The following is a 16,807-nucleotide window of genomic DNA, read 5'->3' as shown; positions in this document are numbered from 1 at the left end:
GAGCAGGCCCAGTAGCCACCCTTCCTGACCCAGTGACTCCTTTGGGTATTCCCTGAGCATCTGGGTGACAGACAGGCACTCCTGCTGGGACAATGACAGGTGCCATGTCCTGAGAGCCCAGCATGCAAGGCATGGTGCTGCACTGAGGACTGAGATTCAGAGGGTGCCAGTCAGGCGCCGGAGGACAGAGTGGCCCTGATGGCTGGTGGGGTGCAGGAAGTGGTCTGAGCGAGGCAGGACCAGGCTCAGGACTAACAAGGTCTCCTCCCACAGGACAGAGACAATTCTGGTGCCACAGTCCTGCATCTGGCTGCCCGCTTTGGCCACCCCGAGGTGGTGAACTGGCTGCTGCGTCACGGCGGTGGGAACCCCACCATGGCCACAGACACAGGCGCCCTGCCTGTTCACTATGCCGCCGCCAAAGGAGACTTCCCCTCCCTGAGGCTTCTCGTCAGGTCCCACCCTGAGTAAGGACCCTCTTCTCCAGGGGGCTCTGGGTGGGCTGGCGGGGGCTCTGGGGGATACCTGAGGTTGTCTCCCTCTCCAGCATGCCAGGGGAATGACTGCTTCTGGGCCATCCCATGGCCAGGGGCCTGGCCAGAGACTGTGCCTATACAAGCTGACAATTCTCCCCTCCTGGTGGGCTGCCCACAGCCACAAGCCTCGAGCCCTGCAGGCAGATCTTCCCCAGCCCACCGCAGCTCTGGAGATGGCCACACAGACCACTTCCCCTCCCCAGGATCCTTACCAGCCTGCAGCAGGCAGCCCTCTAGCTCTGGCCTGGGTTAATTTGCAAGATGGATCTAAATGGGGCATAGAGATGACGCCTAGCAGCTCCTAGACTCTAGTCAAGAAGGAGGAGCCACGGCTGCTATCCAGAGTGAAGGGAGGTAGCCCCTTGCCCAGACCCTCGCCCTGTCTCCTGGCCTGTCACAGAGCAGCTTGTCCTCCCCTGTGGCCAGCAGCTCATTCCCACTAACCGGGGGGTAGGGCTCCCAAACCCCCTGGGGCCCTGGGCAAGCGGCTGGTCGGAGAAAGCAGCTGAGCCATAGGCTGGGTGCACCCCAGGGTGGGGTGGGGGTGCAGAAGAATGGGGTTCAGTGTAGATCCTGGGAGTCATGGAGTTCCTGGGGAGGAGGGAGCCAGGTCTTAGATGTACCTGGAGGGAAACAGGGGTTCCAGGGAGGATACCACCCAGACCCAGAGGGAGTGGGACACCAGTGACCCTGGGACCTGAGGTGGGAACTCTGACTGGTGACCTTAGTCAGTTCAAGGGGACACCTGGGAAATAAGTGGAGACAAAGAACCCAGCCTCAGGTTGAGAGCTATAAGGTGGGACGGCCTGTCCTCACCCCTGAGTGAGAGGGGGTGGGGTGGCCACTGGCCGCCAGGGAGCAGGCAGGAGGCCAGGCTGGCCCCACAGCCGGGTGGCAGGATGGCTCCAATGGGCAGCCCCTCGGGCAGAGGCACATGGTGTGCAGGTGGAGCAGCTGAAAGCCCCCAGGCTCGGCCCAGAATGGCTGGGCCTGGCTTGTTCTTGCTAAGCAAGGGCCCCTGGTTTGGTTAATGGGAGACCAGCAAGTGCACCTTGCGGGGCAAAGGTCTCACAGCCGTCCCCACCAGAAGCCACTGGGTACCACTTTGGAGTGAACCCTCCGCCTCCAGACAAGCCAGGGTCTGGGCCACATCAAAATCAGTGGGATTTCAAGGAGGAGTGCCCCAGGCACCCTTGGGTGTCGGCTCCCACCCTGCAACCGTCAGCACCCGTGGGGGCTGGTCCCAGACTCCCTGATAGACTCCCAGGTAAGGACTGGGGCACTGCGCCTGTGTGTGTCCCCACCTCGGTGGTTCTCACCCCACCCCCTCACCCAACACGGAGGTCCCAAGAGGGGAGAGACAGGCTGTGCTCATCCTCTCACACCTGCCAGCCTCCCCCATCGCACACGATGGGTCCCAGGAAGCCAGTTTGATGGCAATGCCAACTTAGCTCCAGTGGTGTGAACTGAGGACCTCTGGCCCCCACCCCGGAAGTGCTGATGGGGGTGGGGGTGAAGCCCTAGGCTGGCCCCCAGGCCCATCCTCATGGAGAAGTCTGGGGCTTAGGACAAGCCTCCACGGGCTGGGGTTGCAGCCTTAGGAAGGCTCAGGCTGTGCTGGGGGAACCCTGGCACTCAGGGCCTGGGGGACCCTGAGCCCTTCCAGGCCATGCAGTGGGGCTGGCTGTGATTGGGCCCTGGCACCCTCTCTCTGGCCAGATGGCCTGCACCGATGAGCCACCAGCCCCCCATGAATCTCAGGGAAGTGGACAGAGGCCTGGGGCTCTGTTCCCACAGAGATGTGTGGCTTGGCTGATAAGGAGGTACTTTTGTGTGACTGTCAGGCTGGGCTCAGGTAGGGGGAGGGGGCTGGGAATTGAGGTGGGGCCTGCTGGCTGGAGGACTTGGGGCCTGGCGCCCACTCCCTACCTCAGAGGTAGAGACTCCTGCTCCCCAAGGCCGGGGACCCCAGGGTGGGAGTGAGGGGCTGGGGAGGGGCAGAGGCCCAGGCTGCGGCAGGCTGCAGGGTGCAGTCAGGGGACCCAGGGAGCCTGGCTCTGGGGGAGGCCACCTGGGCTCTGCTCTCATAAGCCTGCTGTGAAACTCTGTGAATTATTCACTAGGGTTCAGCTCTCCTTGGCGGCAGGTGAGGGAGGAAGAGCTGCTACTGAGTGGGAAACTTGATCCTGTGCAGGAGGCTGTGGGCAGCCATGAGCCATGGCTGCTCTGACAAGCTGCAGAGGAGCAAGAGGGCTGGCAGGCCTCAGGGGAGGGCCTGGCCAAAGATGGGCTGCACCTGGGGGCACTGGGAAAGACTGGAGAGTGCAGGAACGGCCCATACCCACCACCCCTCCTCCAATCTATCCCGGTCCACTGGGCAAGTCCTCCCAGAGGCAGAGGAATTGCCACCGCGACCTCAGCGGCTGCTGCCCCATGGGACCTTCCCTCTGAACCCCCTGGGGAAAGAGTTCTTAAGCTGCTGGCATGGGGGCTGGCTGGAACTGGGCCGGAGCTGTCCCAGGCCCTGGGTCTGAGGGAGATGGAGTCAGGAGGGTCAGCCCTCCTGGCCAAGGGCACTAGTGTCTGGTGGAGGGGGACCACAGAGGGGATGGGGAGCAGGTAGCCCTCAGAGCTCTTGACCATCCTGGCGGCAGCATCTTGGGGCCCAGGAACTGTCTCATGCTCCCTCTGCCTCAGCCGTGTGCTTGCCAGGGGCTTGAGTAACAAGAAGAGAGCCCTGGGCTCTGCTGGGATGCTTAGGCCTGAGAATCGAAGCTGGGGAGAGTGGCGGGGGTTAGGTAGGGCTCCAGGCCTTGTCTTCCCCCCTGGGGCCCTGCCGTGGTCTACCAGTCATGGAGAGCCAGAAAACCAGTCTGCCCAAAGATTTCTGACCAGCTCCCTCCTGCTGAGTGCCTGCAGGGGTCTGACACCAAGCAGCCGTCTGAGCCTCACCCTGGGCAGTAACTCTATAATCAGCCCATTTTACAGACAGACTTGTGTAACTAGTGGCTTATATTTTTTATTTAATTTTAATTTTTTTAAACACCAAAAACATTTTGTACTGGAGTATAGCAGATTAACAATGTTGTGGTAGCTTCAGGTGAACAGCGAAAGGAGTCAGCCATGCATATACATGTATCCATTCTCCCCCAAACCCCACTGCTCCTATCCAGGCTGGCACGTAACATTGAGCAGAGTTCCATGTGCTGTACAATAGGTCTTTGCTGGTTATCCATTTTAAATATAGCAGTGTGTACATGACCTTCCCGAAGTCCTTAAGTACTCCCTTTAAAAAATATTTATTTATTTTTACTTATGTATGTATTTGGCCGCGCCGGGTCTTAGTTGCCGTACACACAATGTTTTAGTTGTGGCTTGTGAACCCTTAGTTGTGGCACGTGGGATCTAGTTCCCCTATCAGGGCTCGAACCCAGCCCACCTGCATTAGGACTGCGTTCAGTCCTAGCTACTGAACCACCAAGGGAGTCCCCTCATCCAACTCATATTTATTGAGCATCTGCTCTGGGCCAAGTACCCAGGGCACATCAGTGAACCAAACAAACAAATGTCCTTGCCTCATGGGGCTGTAGAATCAGAAATGGTGTCTCCGAGGGGCTAGCTGACCGGCCGGGGTCCCGTTGGCTCCCTGTGTGGCCTTGACCAAGCTGCACCTCCTCTCGGTCTGTCTCCCACTCCTGTTGTTCAGTCGCTCAGTCATGTCTGACTCTTTGCAACCCCATGAACTGCAGCATGCCAGGCTTCCTTGTCCTTCACTATCTCCTTGCTCAAACTCATGTCCGCTGAGTCGGTGATGCCATCCAACCATCTCATCCTCTGCCACCCCCTTCTCCTTTTGCTTTCAATCTTTCCCAGCATCAGGGAAATGAGTCGGCTCTTCACATAAGGTGGCCAGAGTATTGGAGCTTGAGTTTCCCACTCCTGGCCCGGGAGCTAATCTCTCAGGGCCTTTCATGTTCATCTGGGATGCCTGTTTTCCTTCCATAGTGCTGAGTTTTGTGGAAGCTGGCTGCTCCTGGAGCCCTGTCCAGCTGGAAGGTTCAGGCAGCCCTGGCCTCAAGCAAGAAGCCTCAGCTGCTCACATACTAGGGAGCCCCAGACCTATGGCTCAGCTCCCCCTTAGAAGGCTGAGGGCCTTTGCCTGGGACTGGGGCTGCTGTTCCCTGACAGGCTTCTGTTTCTACCACAGGCAGTGGGGTGCGTTCACTCTCAATTACCACTCCCTGGTCTGCCCTTGTGTTTGCTGAGATTCCCTGGGCAACGGAGCCTGGGGGAGCCCACACTGGCACACTGGGGACACTGACCCAGGTGGGGAGGCTCTGAGAAAGGAGGGACCTGATGGAATCATGGCCCATAGGCAACACCTGATCTAAGCCTGTCATGGCACCCAGGCCCAAATTGGCCTCTCTGCCCTCTTCCTGTCTACCTGTACCCACCTTTGAGACCACAGATCAGATCCCTGGTCAGGCCACAGGCTTCTCCGTCACTGATAGAGAAAGCCACTTCCTGTAGCAGCCCAGAAGCCCTCCTCACTCTGGACCCCCCCACACCTCACCTGCAGCTGCTCCCTAATCACCAACTCTGCTCTGTTTCTCGGGTTTCCTTACTGCTTCTGCAGCAGGCCTGTGCCCTCTGACCTCTGGCCTTTGCTCAGGTCAACCCGCTTCAAGAATACTGAAGTGGTTGCCATTTCCTTCTCCAGTGGATCACATTTTGCTCAATGGACACAAATTTGAGCAGACTCCGGGAGATAGTGAAGGACAGAGGAGCCTGGTGGGCTACAGTCCATGGGGACACAAAGAGTCGGACATGACTTAGTGACTGAACAACAGCAATGGGTCATTCCCATTCTCTTCCCCAGAGAGCCCAGGGTTGCTCCCTTCCCCCTCCAAGTCTTTGCTCCCTGTGCCGTCCTCAGACTGTCGTGCCCCCAGGACATAGACATACACCCTCCCTACCGGTCTTCCTCACTCTCCCCACTACTTGGCATTACTCTCTGTGTACCTTAGCGTGTCCTCTTATCATCTGGCTCCCCCTGTAATGAGAGCATCTCTTCCTCTCCATCCTGCATCCCAAGGGCCTGACACTTCATTAATACTCACCGAAGGAGGGAGGAGTCTGGAATCCACCAGGTCTTGTCCGGCCCTGCCTGCAGCTCACTGCCTGTGACCTCAGACGAAACTCCCTCCAGGCCTCCCGGGGCCCATGGGCAAATGGACCAGCTGAGGCCACACACGAGGAGGCATCACAGAATTCCAGACCCGGCTGCTCATCTCACTCACCCCCATGTCTACTCACTCAACAACTAGCACCCAAATGTAGCCTAAGTGCCTACCCTGCTAATGCTGGGGATATAGTGAGTCCTCATGGCTTCATGGAGCCGCCTTGGGGCACTCCCAGGGTCAAAGAAGGGGCCAGACCAAGAGCATGTGTACACACAGAGATGCTCCTGCTCATGCACCAGTGCGTTGGGTGCCCTGGTGGCCCTGGTGGACCCAGGTTTAAGAGGGCAGAGCTCTGCTGTCTTCACTGTTTGCCCCGTCCTGGCCTGTGGAAGCCTCCTAATGGGTGTCCCTGGGATGAATGAAAAATGTGCCAAGACAATTCAAGAGTCACAAGTGCTGTGAAGTGGACCATGGTAGTTTGAAGGCACTGGTTGAGAGATTTCTTTAAAATGAGGGAGTCCAGGAAGGCTTTTCTCTCTTTCTTTTTTAAATTATTTATTTGGCTGTGTTGGGTCTTAAGTCACAACACACAAGATCTTTAGTTGCAGCAGGCAAACTCTTAGTTGTAGCATGCGGGATCCAGAGTCTTAGCTACTGGACTTCCAGGGGAGTCCCAGGAAGGCCTCTGTGGGGAGGTGAGAGCTGAGTGGGAGAGGGCCGGCCCTGCCAAGACCTGGCGTGGGAGCATAGCAGGTAGAACTGGCCAGGGCAGTGGCCCTGGGGGGTCACACTTGTCCTCATGGTGAGCCAGGAGGGCCTGGAAGTCTGGGAGAATTACAGACCAGTGAAGGCTTATTCCAGGCTTGCTGATGGGTTGGGTGTAAAGATGTTTGTTCTAGAATCTTCCTTAAATCAGGGCTGCGTTTCTTCCCCAGGCCAGTCCTGATTGTGGATCATTTCAAATAAGTGCAGAGGTGTGATCAGAGAATAAGAGACCTAGCCCCGCCAAAGGCTCCAAGACTTTCCGTTCCAGTGACCTTACCCCACACCCAGATCTAAAACGGGTGGAGATCAGCCCCTGCCAGACCTCCCTGGGGGCAGAAATTATTGCCAGTGGGGAGGATACTGAAGACACTGTTCTGTGACTGGGGTCTGCCTCCATGGGCAGCTCGGTCCTTGTTCCTCGTGGCAACAGTTGCAGGAAGCTGCCACCAGTCCTGGATGGAGATTTTCAGCAAACCCTTCCAAGCATCCCATGATTCACTTGTGTCATCCAGGATGACTTAATAGTTACAGTCTGTCCATATCATCTTTGTTCCCAAGAGGAAGAAAAGTATACCTCTTGATGTATGTGATGGTTGCTAGGGAAACTCAGACTTATAAAAGAAGTCAAGGGTTTCCAAAGACTCCTAGAGCTTGGACTAAAGGGAGGGTGGCCTGGTGTCCTTTACCGAAATGGGGACCAAAAGGGTGGGGTGAGGGAGTCTGGAGAGATTTGCTCCATGGGAGAGCATGTAAAGGGTGAATTCCCAGTGGTCAGGACTCTGTGCTTTCATGGCCAAGGGGGTGGGTTTGATCCCTGCTTGGAGAACTAAGATCCCACAATACATGCGGAATGGCCCAAAATTTTTTTTTTAATTAAAAAGAAGAAAAAAGCATGTGAATTTCAAGAAACTGCTCAGTGCCCGGATGGTTGAATGGACTGAGGTGGGTGCCGCATGTACTCCAGGTCCAAGCTGGAGAGATGAGTGGCACTAGGTACAGGTGGCCTTTGACCCCAGGAAATAGATGACCTCACCAGGAGCAGAGTGTGTTTAGAAAGGAGGTTTTGGAGCACCCCAACATTTGGAGGTCAGGTGGCCATCCAGGGCCTACCCAGCCAAGGAGGCTGAGAAGACCTGGCCTGAGCTTGTTGGTACCAAGAGGAGCAGGTGTTCAGGAGCAGGAGGGGACAGCAGATGAGGCTGGTAGTGTGGAGGTGATGGTGTTGAAGCCTCGGGGGGCCTGAGGGAGTTGTTAGGTCAGACTGGGGCAGCGGTACCAGGAAGCCAAGACCTGCCTCCCTGGGAGAAAACTTGCTATTTTCCAAGGTTTTCCCCTTTGTCTCTCACAAGAGGCATGAAGAGACCACAACTGTGATACCGATTTGTCCTATGTGGAAACTGAGGCCCGGGAAGGTAAAGAACACGTCCGGCCCTGCAAACTGCAAAGTCAGGGTGGAAGCCAGGGCAAAGGGCAGGGGCTTGGACTGGATCGGTCACCCATGGCGCCATTATGGCCAGAACTCGATGGGCTGGAGCCACGTGGGGTCCCCCGAGGCCCCACCCCTATGCTCCAGTGACTCCCCACGGTCAAAATACTGCCTGGCCTGACCCATGCTTGGTGGAGCCTGGATACCCCAGGCCCACAGTGCCCCCCCACCGGAGGCAAAGGGAAGAGGGATCCTAAAACACATGGAAGGTGCTAGGCCTTGCTGAGGGCTTTCCAAGAATGTCTCAGTGTCGATTATTATCCTTACTTCAGGGACGGCTTTGTGAACGGAGAGCGCATGCAAGACGCTGCTTGAGAGCAGCCCGCAGGCCAGGCCCTTCTTGCACTGCGGCCCTCTCTGCCTCTTGAGTGAGCCTCTCTCTTAGTCTCCTCTGTAAAAGGGAAGCAATGCCAACACTTCCCCTACAAGGGCATTAGGCGGACTAGATGGGGGACACGTGTACTGTGCTCCCTTCCACGCTTAGCACAGAGCAATTGTTCAGTGGATGGTACTTGCTATCCCTGTTATGTGTTAATCCTTATACATAACTTATACTACATAACATAAACTAGTTATGTATATGTATACTACCATATACATACACATAAGCTTATATGTATACTACTATATAAATTCACTTCTCTCTCCATCTAAACTCATTATTTCATTCCTTGTGCTCATCCATATTTTAAAAAGTATTTATTTATATATTTATTTGGATGCTCTGGGTCTTAGTGGTGGCATGCCGGCTCTAGTTTCCTGACCAGGGTGACCAGGGATCAAACCTGAGCCCCCTGCATTGGGAGCTTGGAGTCTCAGCCCCAGGACCACCAAGGAAGTCTTTCATCCATATTTTTGTAGTTTTCTTCAGTGAGAGTGAGGGTGCCCATTCTTCTTGCCTCCAAGCTGATGTAGAAGAGGGGAATAAGGCTGGGACCCCCTTTCCCACCCCAGCCCCATGTTCTGGGGTCTCCCAGGCTGGGGGCTGTGACTCTAGAATGGGTTACTGAGCATTTACTTTGTAGCAGAGCCTCCAGATGGGTGTCAACCAGTGGCCGGGTGGGAGGCTATGGGCTGGACTGTCCCTTCCTGCTCAAGTCCTGCTCTGTGCCAGCTTCTGAGACCTTCTGAGATCTCAGGCTGGCTGGACACCCGTGGGTCATGAGTTACCTGCTGAAAAGGAACGACTGGGAGAACAAGGCTCCAGGCAGATCTAGTGCCCTGAGCTGTGTGCGTTGTCTCAGCCCTCCCTCGAGAGCCCAGTGGGCCCTGGGCAGTGGCCCCTCCAGTCCCCAGTCCCCAGGACCCCAGCACTTGCTGTGCCTTGGTGCTGGTTGTTGTTCAGTCCCTACTAAGTCATTTCTGACTCTTTGCGACCCCATGGACTGTAGGGTCACCAGGCTCTTCTATCCTTCACTATCTCCCGGAGTTTTTCCAGACTCATGTCCATCAAGTCAGTGATGCCATCCAGCCATCTCATCCTCTGTCATCCCCTTCTTCTCCTGCCTTCAATCTTTCCCAGCATCAGGGTCTTTTCTAGTGAGTCAAGTCTGCACATCAGGTGGCCAAAGGATTGGAACTTCAGCTTCAGCATCAGTCCTTCTAATGAATATACAGGGTTGATTTCTTTTAGGATTGACTGATTTGATCTCCTTGCAGTCCACGGGACTCTCAAGAGTCTTCTCCAGCACCACAATTCGTGCCTTGGTTACACAGTGAATAATTCAGGCCATGCAGTGTTAGTCATGAAATATTAAACAGGCTCCTCCTGAAGCACCAGCATGTGAATGGCAAGGGGGAGGGGTGGGGGACGCTGGCACCAGGGTATGGAGGCTGGTGGCCGAGAGCCAGCATCTTCTCCAGGTACGGTGTATGGATGGGATTCATGACCTCACTCCACCGTGACACGGGTTGGGTAATGGAGGGCAGCCAGGCAGGGTCCCAGGCTGAGTGTCAGCCCTGGCCAGTGGCAGTTCTGTGTCTGAGGAGGAGGTTCCCACATTAGGAAGATGGAGAGATCTGGGGCTGGGTGCCCAGTGGGGGCTGCGGGCAGCCTGGGCAGCGGGCAGAGGTCAGGAAAGTGGATGGAGATGGGGTCTTAGGGACAGGAGAAGTCAGCTGAGGGTCCAAGGGGTATGTGAGAAGGAGGGGCCAAGTCATGGGTGGGTGACAAGAGTGTGGATGATGGAGTAGGGGCCCGGGTTGAGGAGGACTGGGTGGCCTGGTGCCCTCACTAATGGACACATGGCTGGCAGTTGGATGAGGGAGGCAGGGCGTAGATGGTGGGGGTGGAGTGTGTGATTGTCGTGAACAAATAGATGGGGGAGGCATATGGGTGGGAAGGTATGATGTCCGATGAAAATTGCAGTTCCTGGGGCCCAGAGTCCTGATCCAGCCCAGAGGGACTTAGCTCCTACTCTCCCCTACCCTCTGTCCTGGACCCACTGGGAGCTCCTGGGTCTGGGCCTAGACTGTGGCTCCACCTTGTGCTCATATCTGGTAACTGTACCCTGGTGTCCACACCCATTGTGAAGTCAGAAAAACTGAGGCTCAGCCAGCAGCCAGCCCAGTGTCCCTATTCCCCAGCAGCACTCCACTTCTTGAGAGTGGCTCTCCAGTTAAGACCCTTCTGTGGGAGTTGGGAGCAGGGATGAGGGGCAGTGACAGCTGCAAGCTAGGCCCCAAGGAAGCCTGAGGGATGAAGACAGGAAACGGCCCCTCCTCCACTCCCTTGGTTCTTGCTGTGCACCTGGCCCTCCATCACACAGATGTGTGCTCACCACTTACCAGCTGTGTGACCTTTGGCAAGTCACATCCCCTGGGCTTCAGGTGCCCCTCTGCAAAATGGGAATGACAGTAAGACTTAAGGAGGGTGTTCACTGAGAATCTGCCTGCTAGCGTCATGGCACATGGGACATGCTCAGTGGATGGCATTCACCTGCAGGGTAGCCAGACTGTCAACAATCACAGGACAATTTTAATTTTGGATAAATAACAATTAACAGTTTAGAATATGTATGTCCACATGCCCAGTGGGCATATACTTGTACTAGAAAATTATTTGTTGTCTCTGGTGGCTCAGTGGTAAAGAATCCACCTGCCGATGCAGGAGACACAGGTTCAATCCCTGGGTCAGAAAGATCCCCTGGAGAAGGAAATAGTGACCCACTCCAGTATTATGGCCTGGAAAATTCCATGGACAGAGGAGCCCGGCAAGATACAGTTCATGGCGTAGCAAAGCATTGCACACAACTGAGCAACTAAGCACATCCAAAGTTCAGATTTTTTGTGTGTTTTATCTGGTGACATTACCACTCTGCCCTCTGGGAGTTCAGTCTTCTGGGGGCTGTTGCTGCTGCTGCTGCTGCTGCTAAGTCGCTTCAGTCGTGTCTGACTCTGTGCAACCCCATAGACGGTAGCCCATCTGGCTCCACCGTCCCTGGGATTCTCCAGGCAATAACACTGGAATGGGTTGCCATTTCCTTCTCCAATGCATGAAAGTGAAAAGTGAAAGTGAAGTCGCTCAGTCGGGGATGGCAGAGGCCAAAACAAGTTTTGATCCACTGGGCATGACAGGTGGCCCATGGAGTGAACCCAGGGCAGTATGGGGCACAGAGGCTGGAAAAGCCTGTTCTTGTAGTGGAACAAGCCTCGTGAAGGAGGGATCTGTACTGAGTCTTTTTAAAAATATTTATTTATTTATTTATTTATTTGGCTGCACCAGGTCTTAGCTGCAGTATAAGGGAACTAGTTCCCTGACCAAGGATGGAACCCCGGGCCCCCTGCCTTGGGAGTGTGTAGTCTTAGTCACTGGACTACCAGGGAAGTCCCTGTACTTAGTCTTCAAGAGAGATGGGAAGAGCATCCCCAGTCAGAGGGGGGACGTAATCAAAGACACAGAGGTCAGACAGCGAGGACTCAGTGACAATGGATCCATGTGGCTGAAAAGGTAGGGGGAGGCCAGATCACAGCATCCTTGTAGACCTCGGTAAAAAGGTGAGATGTTTACTGAGGGCAGAGACTAGCTCAGTCACTAGACGTGCACTGTAGAAAGGAGGCTGCGAGGGGTAGGTGGGGAGCAAGCCAGAGGGCCCCCACCCAGGAAGGCTGGCACAGGACTGTGTCCAGAGGGAGCTGGGGGGCCGGGCCCAGCGACTAGGTCTTCTCCAGTTACCCCCCAGGGCTCCCTGGAAGCGGTCAAGGGGCGAAGGAGGCTTTGGAGGGGGGTGGGCGCTAAGAGCCCACGGTGGGTGCTGCGTCTTCCGCAGGGGAGTGAATGCCCAAACCAAGAACGGTGCCACGCCCCTGTACCTGGCGTGCCAGGAGGGCCACCTAGAGGTGACGCAGTATCTGGTTCAGGAGTGCGACGCGGACCCACACCTGAGCGCCCACGATGGCATGACCCCGCTGCACGCCGCAGCGCAGATGGGCCACATCTCGGTCATCGTGTGGCTGGTGAGCTCGGGGACACGTCGGGGTGGGGCCCTGGGGGCGGGGCCTGTACGGGACGGGGGCGGGGATAGGAGGGGGGCTGGAGCCCAGTCCCCGCCCCTCTCCGCCCCGCCCCCTCTCTCCCAGGTGAGCTGCACCGACGTGAGTCTGTCGGAGAAGGACAAGGACGGCGCCACGGCCATGCATTTCGCGGCCAGCCGCGGCCATGCCAAAGTGCTCAGCTGGCTCCTGTTGCACGGCGGCGAGATCGTGGCAGACCTGTGGGGCGGGACCCCGCTGCATGACGCCGCCGAGAACGGGGAGCTGGAGGTGAGGGCGGGGCGCGGGCGGGCCCGGAGGCCAGGCGAGAGCGGGAGGGGCGGGCGCCCTCTGCTGGCGCCACGCTCGCAGCACAGCTCTGCCCCCGTGCCGAGGTCCCGGCTACCGGCCAGGGGTCCTCACTGCGCGCCCCTGCAGTGCTGCCAGATCCTGGTAGTGAACGGCGCGGAGCTGGACGTCCGCGACCGCGACGGGTACACGGCCGCCGACCTCGCGGACTACAACGGCCACAGCCACTGCACCCGTTACCTGCGCACCGTGGAGAACCTGGTACGCCCAGGGCGCTGCTCCCCACTCACCGTGTCATTGCACCCCTCCTACCCTGCCCCCACCTTCCCTAAGGGGTACGTGTTGTTACCCCTTTTGCCACAGAAGAAGCTGAGGTTCAGGAAAGTGAAGCCCCTTGCCCGAGGTCACAGGAATAAGTGCCCTGGACCACTACCCCACATGACCTCTCAGCCCAGGACCACTGACCACTGGGGAGTGAGGGGATGCAGGCAAAAATATCGAGGGAAAGAGGACCAGCCTCATCCTGATGAGACCCAAGGCTCGGATAAACGACGCTTACACACAGTGGGAACAGTAAAGTGCATTCACCTGCCCCCAGGTATTAATTAGCTCATTTAACTCTCAGGCTTTCCGGGTGATGCTAGTCGTAAAGAACCCGTCTGCCAATGCAGAAGTAATAGTTGCGGGTTCGATCCCGGGGTCAGGAAGATCCCCTGGAGAAGGGCATGGCAACCCACTCCAATATTCTTTCCTGGAGAATCCTACGGACAGAGGAGCCTGGGGGGCTACAGCCCATGGGGTCGCAGAATCAGACATGACTGAAGCGACGTAGCATGCACATACATCCATTTAACTCTCACCACCCCACCCCCCAGGGACTTCCCTGGTGGCTCAGAGGTAAAGAATCCACCTGCCAATTGCAGGAGGCATGGGTTTGATCCCTGAGTGGCGAAGATCCCTTGGAGAAGGAAATGGCAACCCACTCCAGTATCCTTGCCTGGGAAATCTCATGAACAGAGGAGCCTGGTGGGCTACAGTCCACCGGGGGTTGCAGTGGACTCTTTGCAGTCCATGGGATTGCAAAGAGTTGGACACAACTGAGTGTGTACACACATACGTACCATCCTCTGAGGTAGGAAGTGCTAATGTCCCCATTTCACAGATGGGTAAATTGAGTTTTGGGGAGACCCAGTGGCCTAACCTGGAGATCCCGCTCTTCATCACTACTCCCATGTTTTCTCACTACATGGCTACTTCATAATTGCAAAGCTGTGTTACTCTTTCTAAATTATTTTATTATGGTTAAAAAGCCATGAAGTAACCCACTGGGCTTTGAGCTCAGGTGTGGGTGGCTCCCAGTCCAGGGCTCTGCCTCATCTGGTGCAGGAGGGGAGGAAAGAGGGCTGATTTCTCAGGCATCTTCAGAAGGGGCAGCTTGGCCATGAGAGGAGTTGTGAAATGAGGCTGGGGGAAAGAGGGTCGATGGCCTCTTGCCCAGAGCATTGCATGCCCTGTCTTTGAGCACATGGGGACACCCTGGTTCTGGGGACCTCAGAGCACAGCAAGGCCCAGGGGTCAGAGACTGCTCTGGTCCTGAGGAAGAACTCACCCCACACCAAGAAAGGGCCACCCAGAGAAAGTAGTATGCTTCAGGTAGTGAGCAGCCTGTCACTGGGGTATACAAGCAGAAGTGGACATTGTGAAGGGCATTTCTGCACTGGGGTGGGCTCCTTTCCACTGAGAACATCTGAAATTGTTTGGGGGTTGGGGGAATAGTGCCTCCTAATGGAAGCTGTGGCTGCAGGCAATGAGCAAACAAGAACCACTCCTTGAATTCTGACTGCAGTAGGTACCCTGCCTAGTGCTTTACAGGGTCATCGCAGTTAATATGCACTGTATATTAATATTGTCAGCTGACACATATGGTATTTACTGGCTACCATGCACTGGCACTTCACTAACTTTTAAAATATTTGTTGCAATATAATGAGGCAGGAAGTACTGTTATTCCCACTTACAGATGAAGAGTTTTAGGTGCAGACAGAAAGGACAAGGGACAGAAAGGTCATGCATGGAGCTAGTAAGTGGGGGAGATGAAATTTGAAACCATCACCCCCAGGCTGCAAAACCTTTGCCCCTAACCACTGTTATCTGCAGGTCAGGGCTGGGCATCCCTGGTGAGCACTGCTGCCAGCCAAGGAAGGCTTGGCAGCTTTAGGCTGCTGCCCCAGCCCAGCTCCTATGGTTCCCCATGGCTCATGGCTTAGGCAACAGGGCCTGGCCTCGCTGAACTGGGTGGGGTGGGGAGGCGCTGGTCCCCTCACTAGGCGGGACCAGCTGCAGTGTGACAGATCCAAGCCATGGAGGATGCTGGCCCAGAAAAGGCAAACACTCCTGCAGAGCCCCTAATTACGGGGCCAATGAGCGTGGCCGCTGAGCTGTTACCTGGTGCCAGGCCTGCCTACCATTCCCGGGGGGCCTGTGACACTTCTCAGGCAGGGAGGGGGCTCAGGGCAGGGAGGAGCAGGCCTGTGCAGGAGGCAGCAGCGAACAAGCAGCAGTCTTGCCGGCAGCAGGGCCAGCATGGGCAACGTAAGCAGAGCCCCCACCCTAGCCTGCTCCCAGGCGGGAGGGTCAGGCCATGGGCAGGGGCAGAGGCAGTGGTGGGGGATGGCTGAGCTCAGGCTGACCTCCCCCACCTCAGCTGGGCCACCCCAGGCCCCACCCTTTCCCCAAAGTCTCCATGAGGAGACTGGGGCTGGGCTGGTGATAGAGTTTGCTCCAGGCCAGCAGGGAGAGATGGGGGTTGCTGGCCCATCCTGGAGGATCAGTCTTTCCTGCAAGTTGTGGGTGCTGTGCACCTATCCCCTATCCCCAGCTGCTCAGATGTTCTTACCCACTCAGTGCCTATGCCCCCTTGCTGCACTGGAGCCTGGGCCCTCTGCCACTGATGAGAAAGGGGAAGGCTGGTGCCATGGGTGCCCTCGCTTGGGGTCCAGCCCAGCACCCTCTCTTCTGGCAGTCCCCAACCCCTGAGCTGAGACCAACCAGGGCTGGGATTTTCTCAGGAACCCATGGTCCTGCTGTTGGGGGGCTGGGTTTGAATCTCAGCCTGGGAAGAACCTGAGAAGCGACCTTCTCATGACGGGGAAGGGAGCCAAGAAAGGCAAGTGGCTTGACCGAAGTCACACGGCAGGACCCTGGCCCAGAGCGTGCTGGTCTTTGGGGCGGGATTGCTCTTACGGCCTCCTCTCCCACTCAGAGTGTGGAGCACCGCGTGCTGTCCCGGGATCCATCCACTGACCTGGAGACCAAGCAGCCTGACTCGGGCATGTCCTCGCCCAATACCACCATGTCAGTCCAGCGGCCGAACTTTGACCTCAGCTCGCCCACCAGTACCCTCTCCAACTACGACTCCTGCTCCTCTGGCCACTCCAGTGTCAAGGGCCAGCGCTCTGTGCGTGGTGAGTGGGCCTGGAGGAGGTGGGAGGGGAGCAGATGAGAGCCAGCCCAGTGGGCCCTCAGGGCCATCCCTGGACCTACTGTGCCTGTGGCTGACGCTGGAAACTGCCCAGGTCACCAGGAGGGGACGCTGCTTCTGGTGAGGACAGGGGACACTCATGCTTGTGTGTGTCCATCACAAACATGCCTGTACATCCACAGGTACCCTCCCACCCACAGAAGCTACATGCACCCCACTTATAATTCATCCTTGTTCACCCAAGTTCCCCAGACATTACACACGCCTACCCACACTCGAGTGCACACTTACACAGGTGTACACACAATCTATAAATATGAATACACAGACATGTGCACACACCTATAATACCTGCACACACTCATAGACCCCAGGTCTAATGCAAACATATTCATAAGTACAAAGAAGCATGCACACACATTCATGAACACACATGAATGCACACTCAGGCAGAAGCCAGCCATGTGTGTCCACACATGCTGACCAAGCCCTAGCTTAGGTGTGATGCCGGATTCAGGCCACCAGGTGGTAGCCTGCAGAGCTGACAGGCACCCTGCAAAGCTGGGGTGTGGCCATC

General features: G+C 56.5%; 1 protein-coding gene across 4 annotated transcripts in view; it reads left to right on the top strand.

The window, feature by feature from the left end:
• Positions 1 to 16,807, top strand: part of ESPN (espin) — a 34,185-nt gene that overhangs the window by 3,696 nt on the left and 13,682 nt on the right. For 3 of the 4 annotated variants that reach the window (XM_027565046.1, XM_027565045.1, XM_027565044.1), the window contains exons 2-6: positions 274 to 467; positions 12,239 to 12,425; positions 12,549 to 12,731; positions 12,879 to 13,010; positions 16,012 to 16,213. In XM_027565046.1, the coding sequence (XP_027420847.1) occupies positions 274 to 467; positions 12,239 to 12,425; positions 12,549 to 12,731; positions 12,879 to 13,010; positions 16,012 to 16,213 (898 nt within the window). The remainder of the gene's footprint in view (positions 1 to 273; positions 468 to 12,238; positions 12,426 to 12,548; positions 12,732 to 12,878; positions 13,011 to 16,011; positions 16,214 to 16,807) is intronic. The other variant, XM_027565047.1, reaches the window with a different exon arrangement.

The sequence above is a fragment of the Bos indicus x Bos taurus genome, chromosome 16 (assembly GCF_003369695.1).
Source record: "Bos indicus x Bos taurus breed Angus x Brahman F1 hybrid chromosome 16, Bos_hybrid_MaternalHap_v2.0, whole genome shotgun sequence".
NCBI classification, from domain to species: Eukaryota; Metazoa; Chordata; class Mammalia; order Artiodactyla; family Bovidae; genus Bos; species Bos indicus x Bos taurus.
The sequence above is the reverse complement of the archived record's forward strand: the minus strand, read 5'-3'. Positions and strand labels throughout refer to the sequence as shown.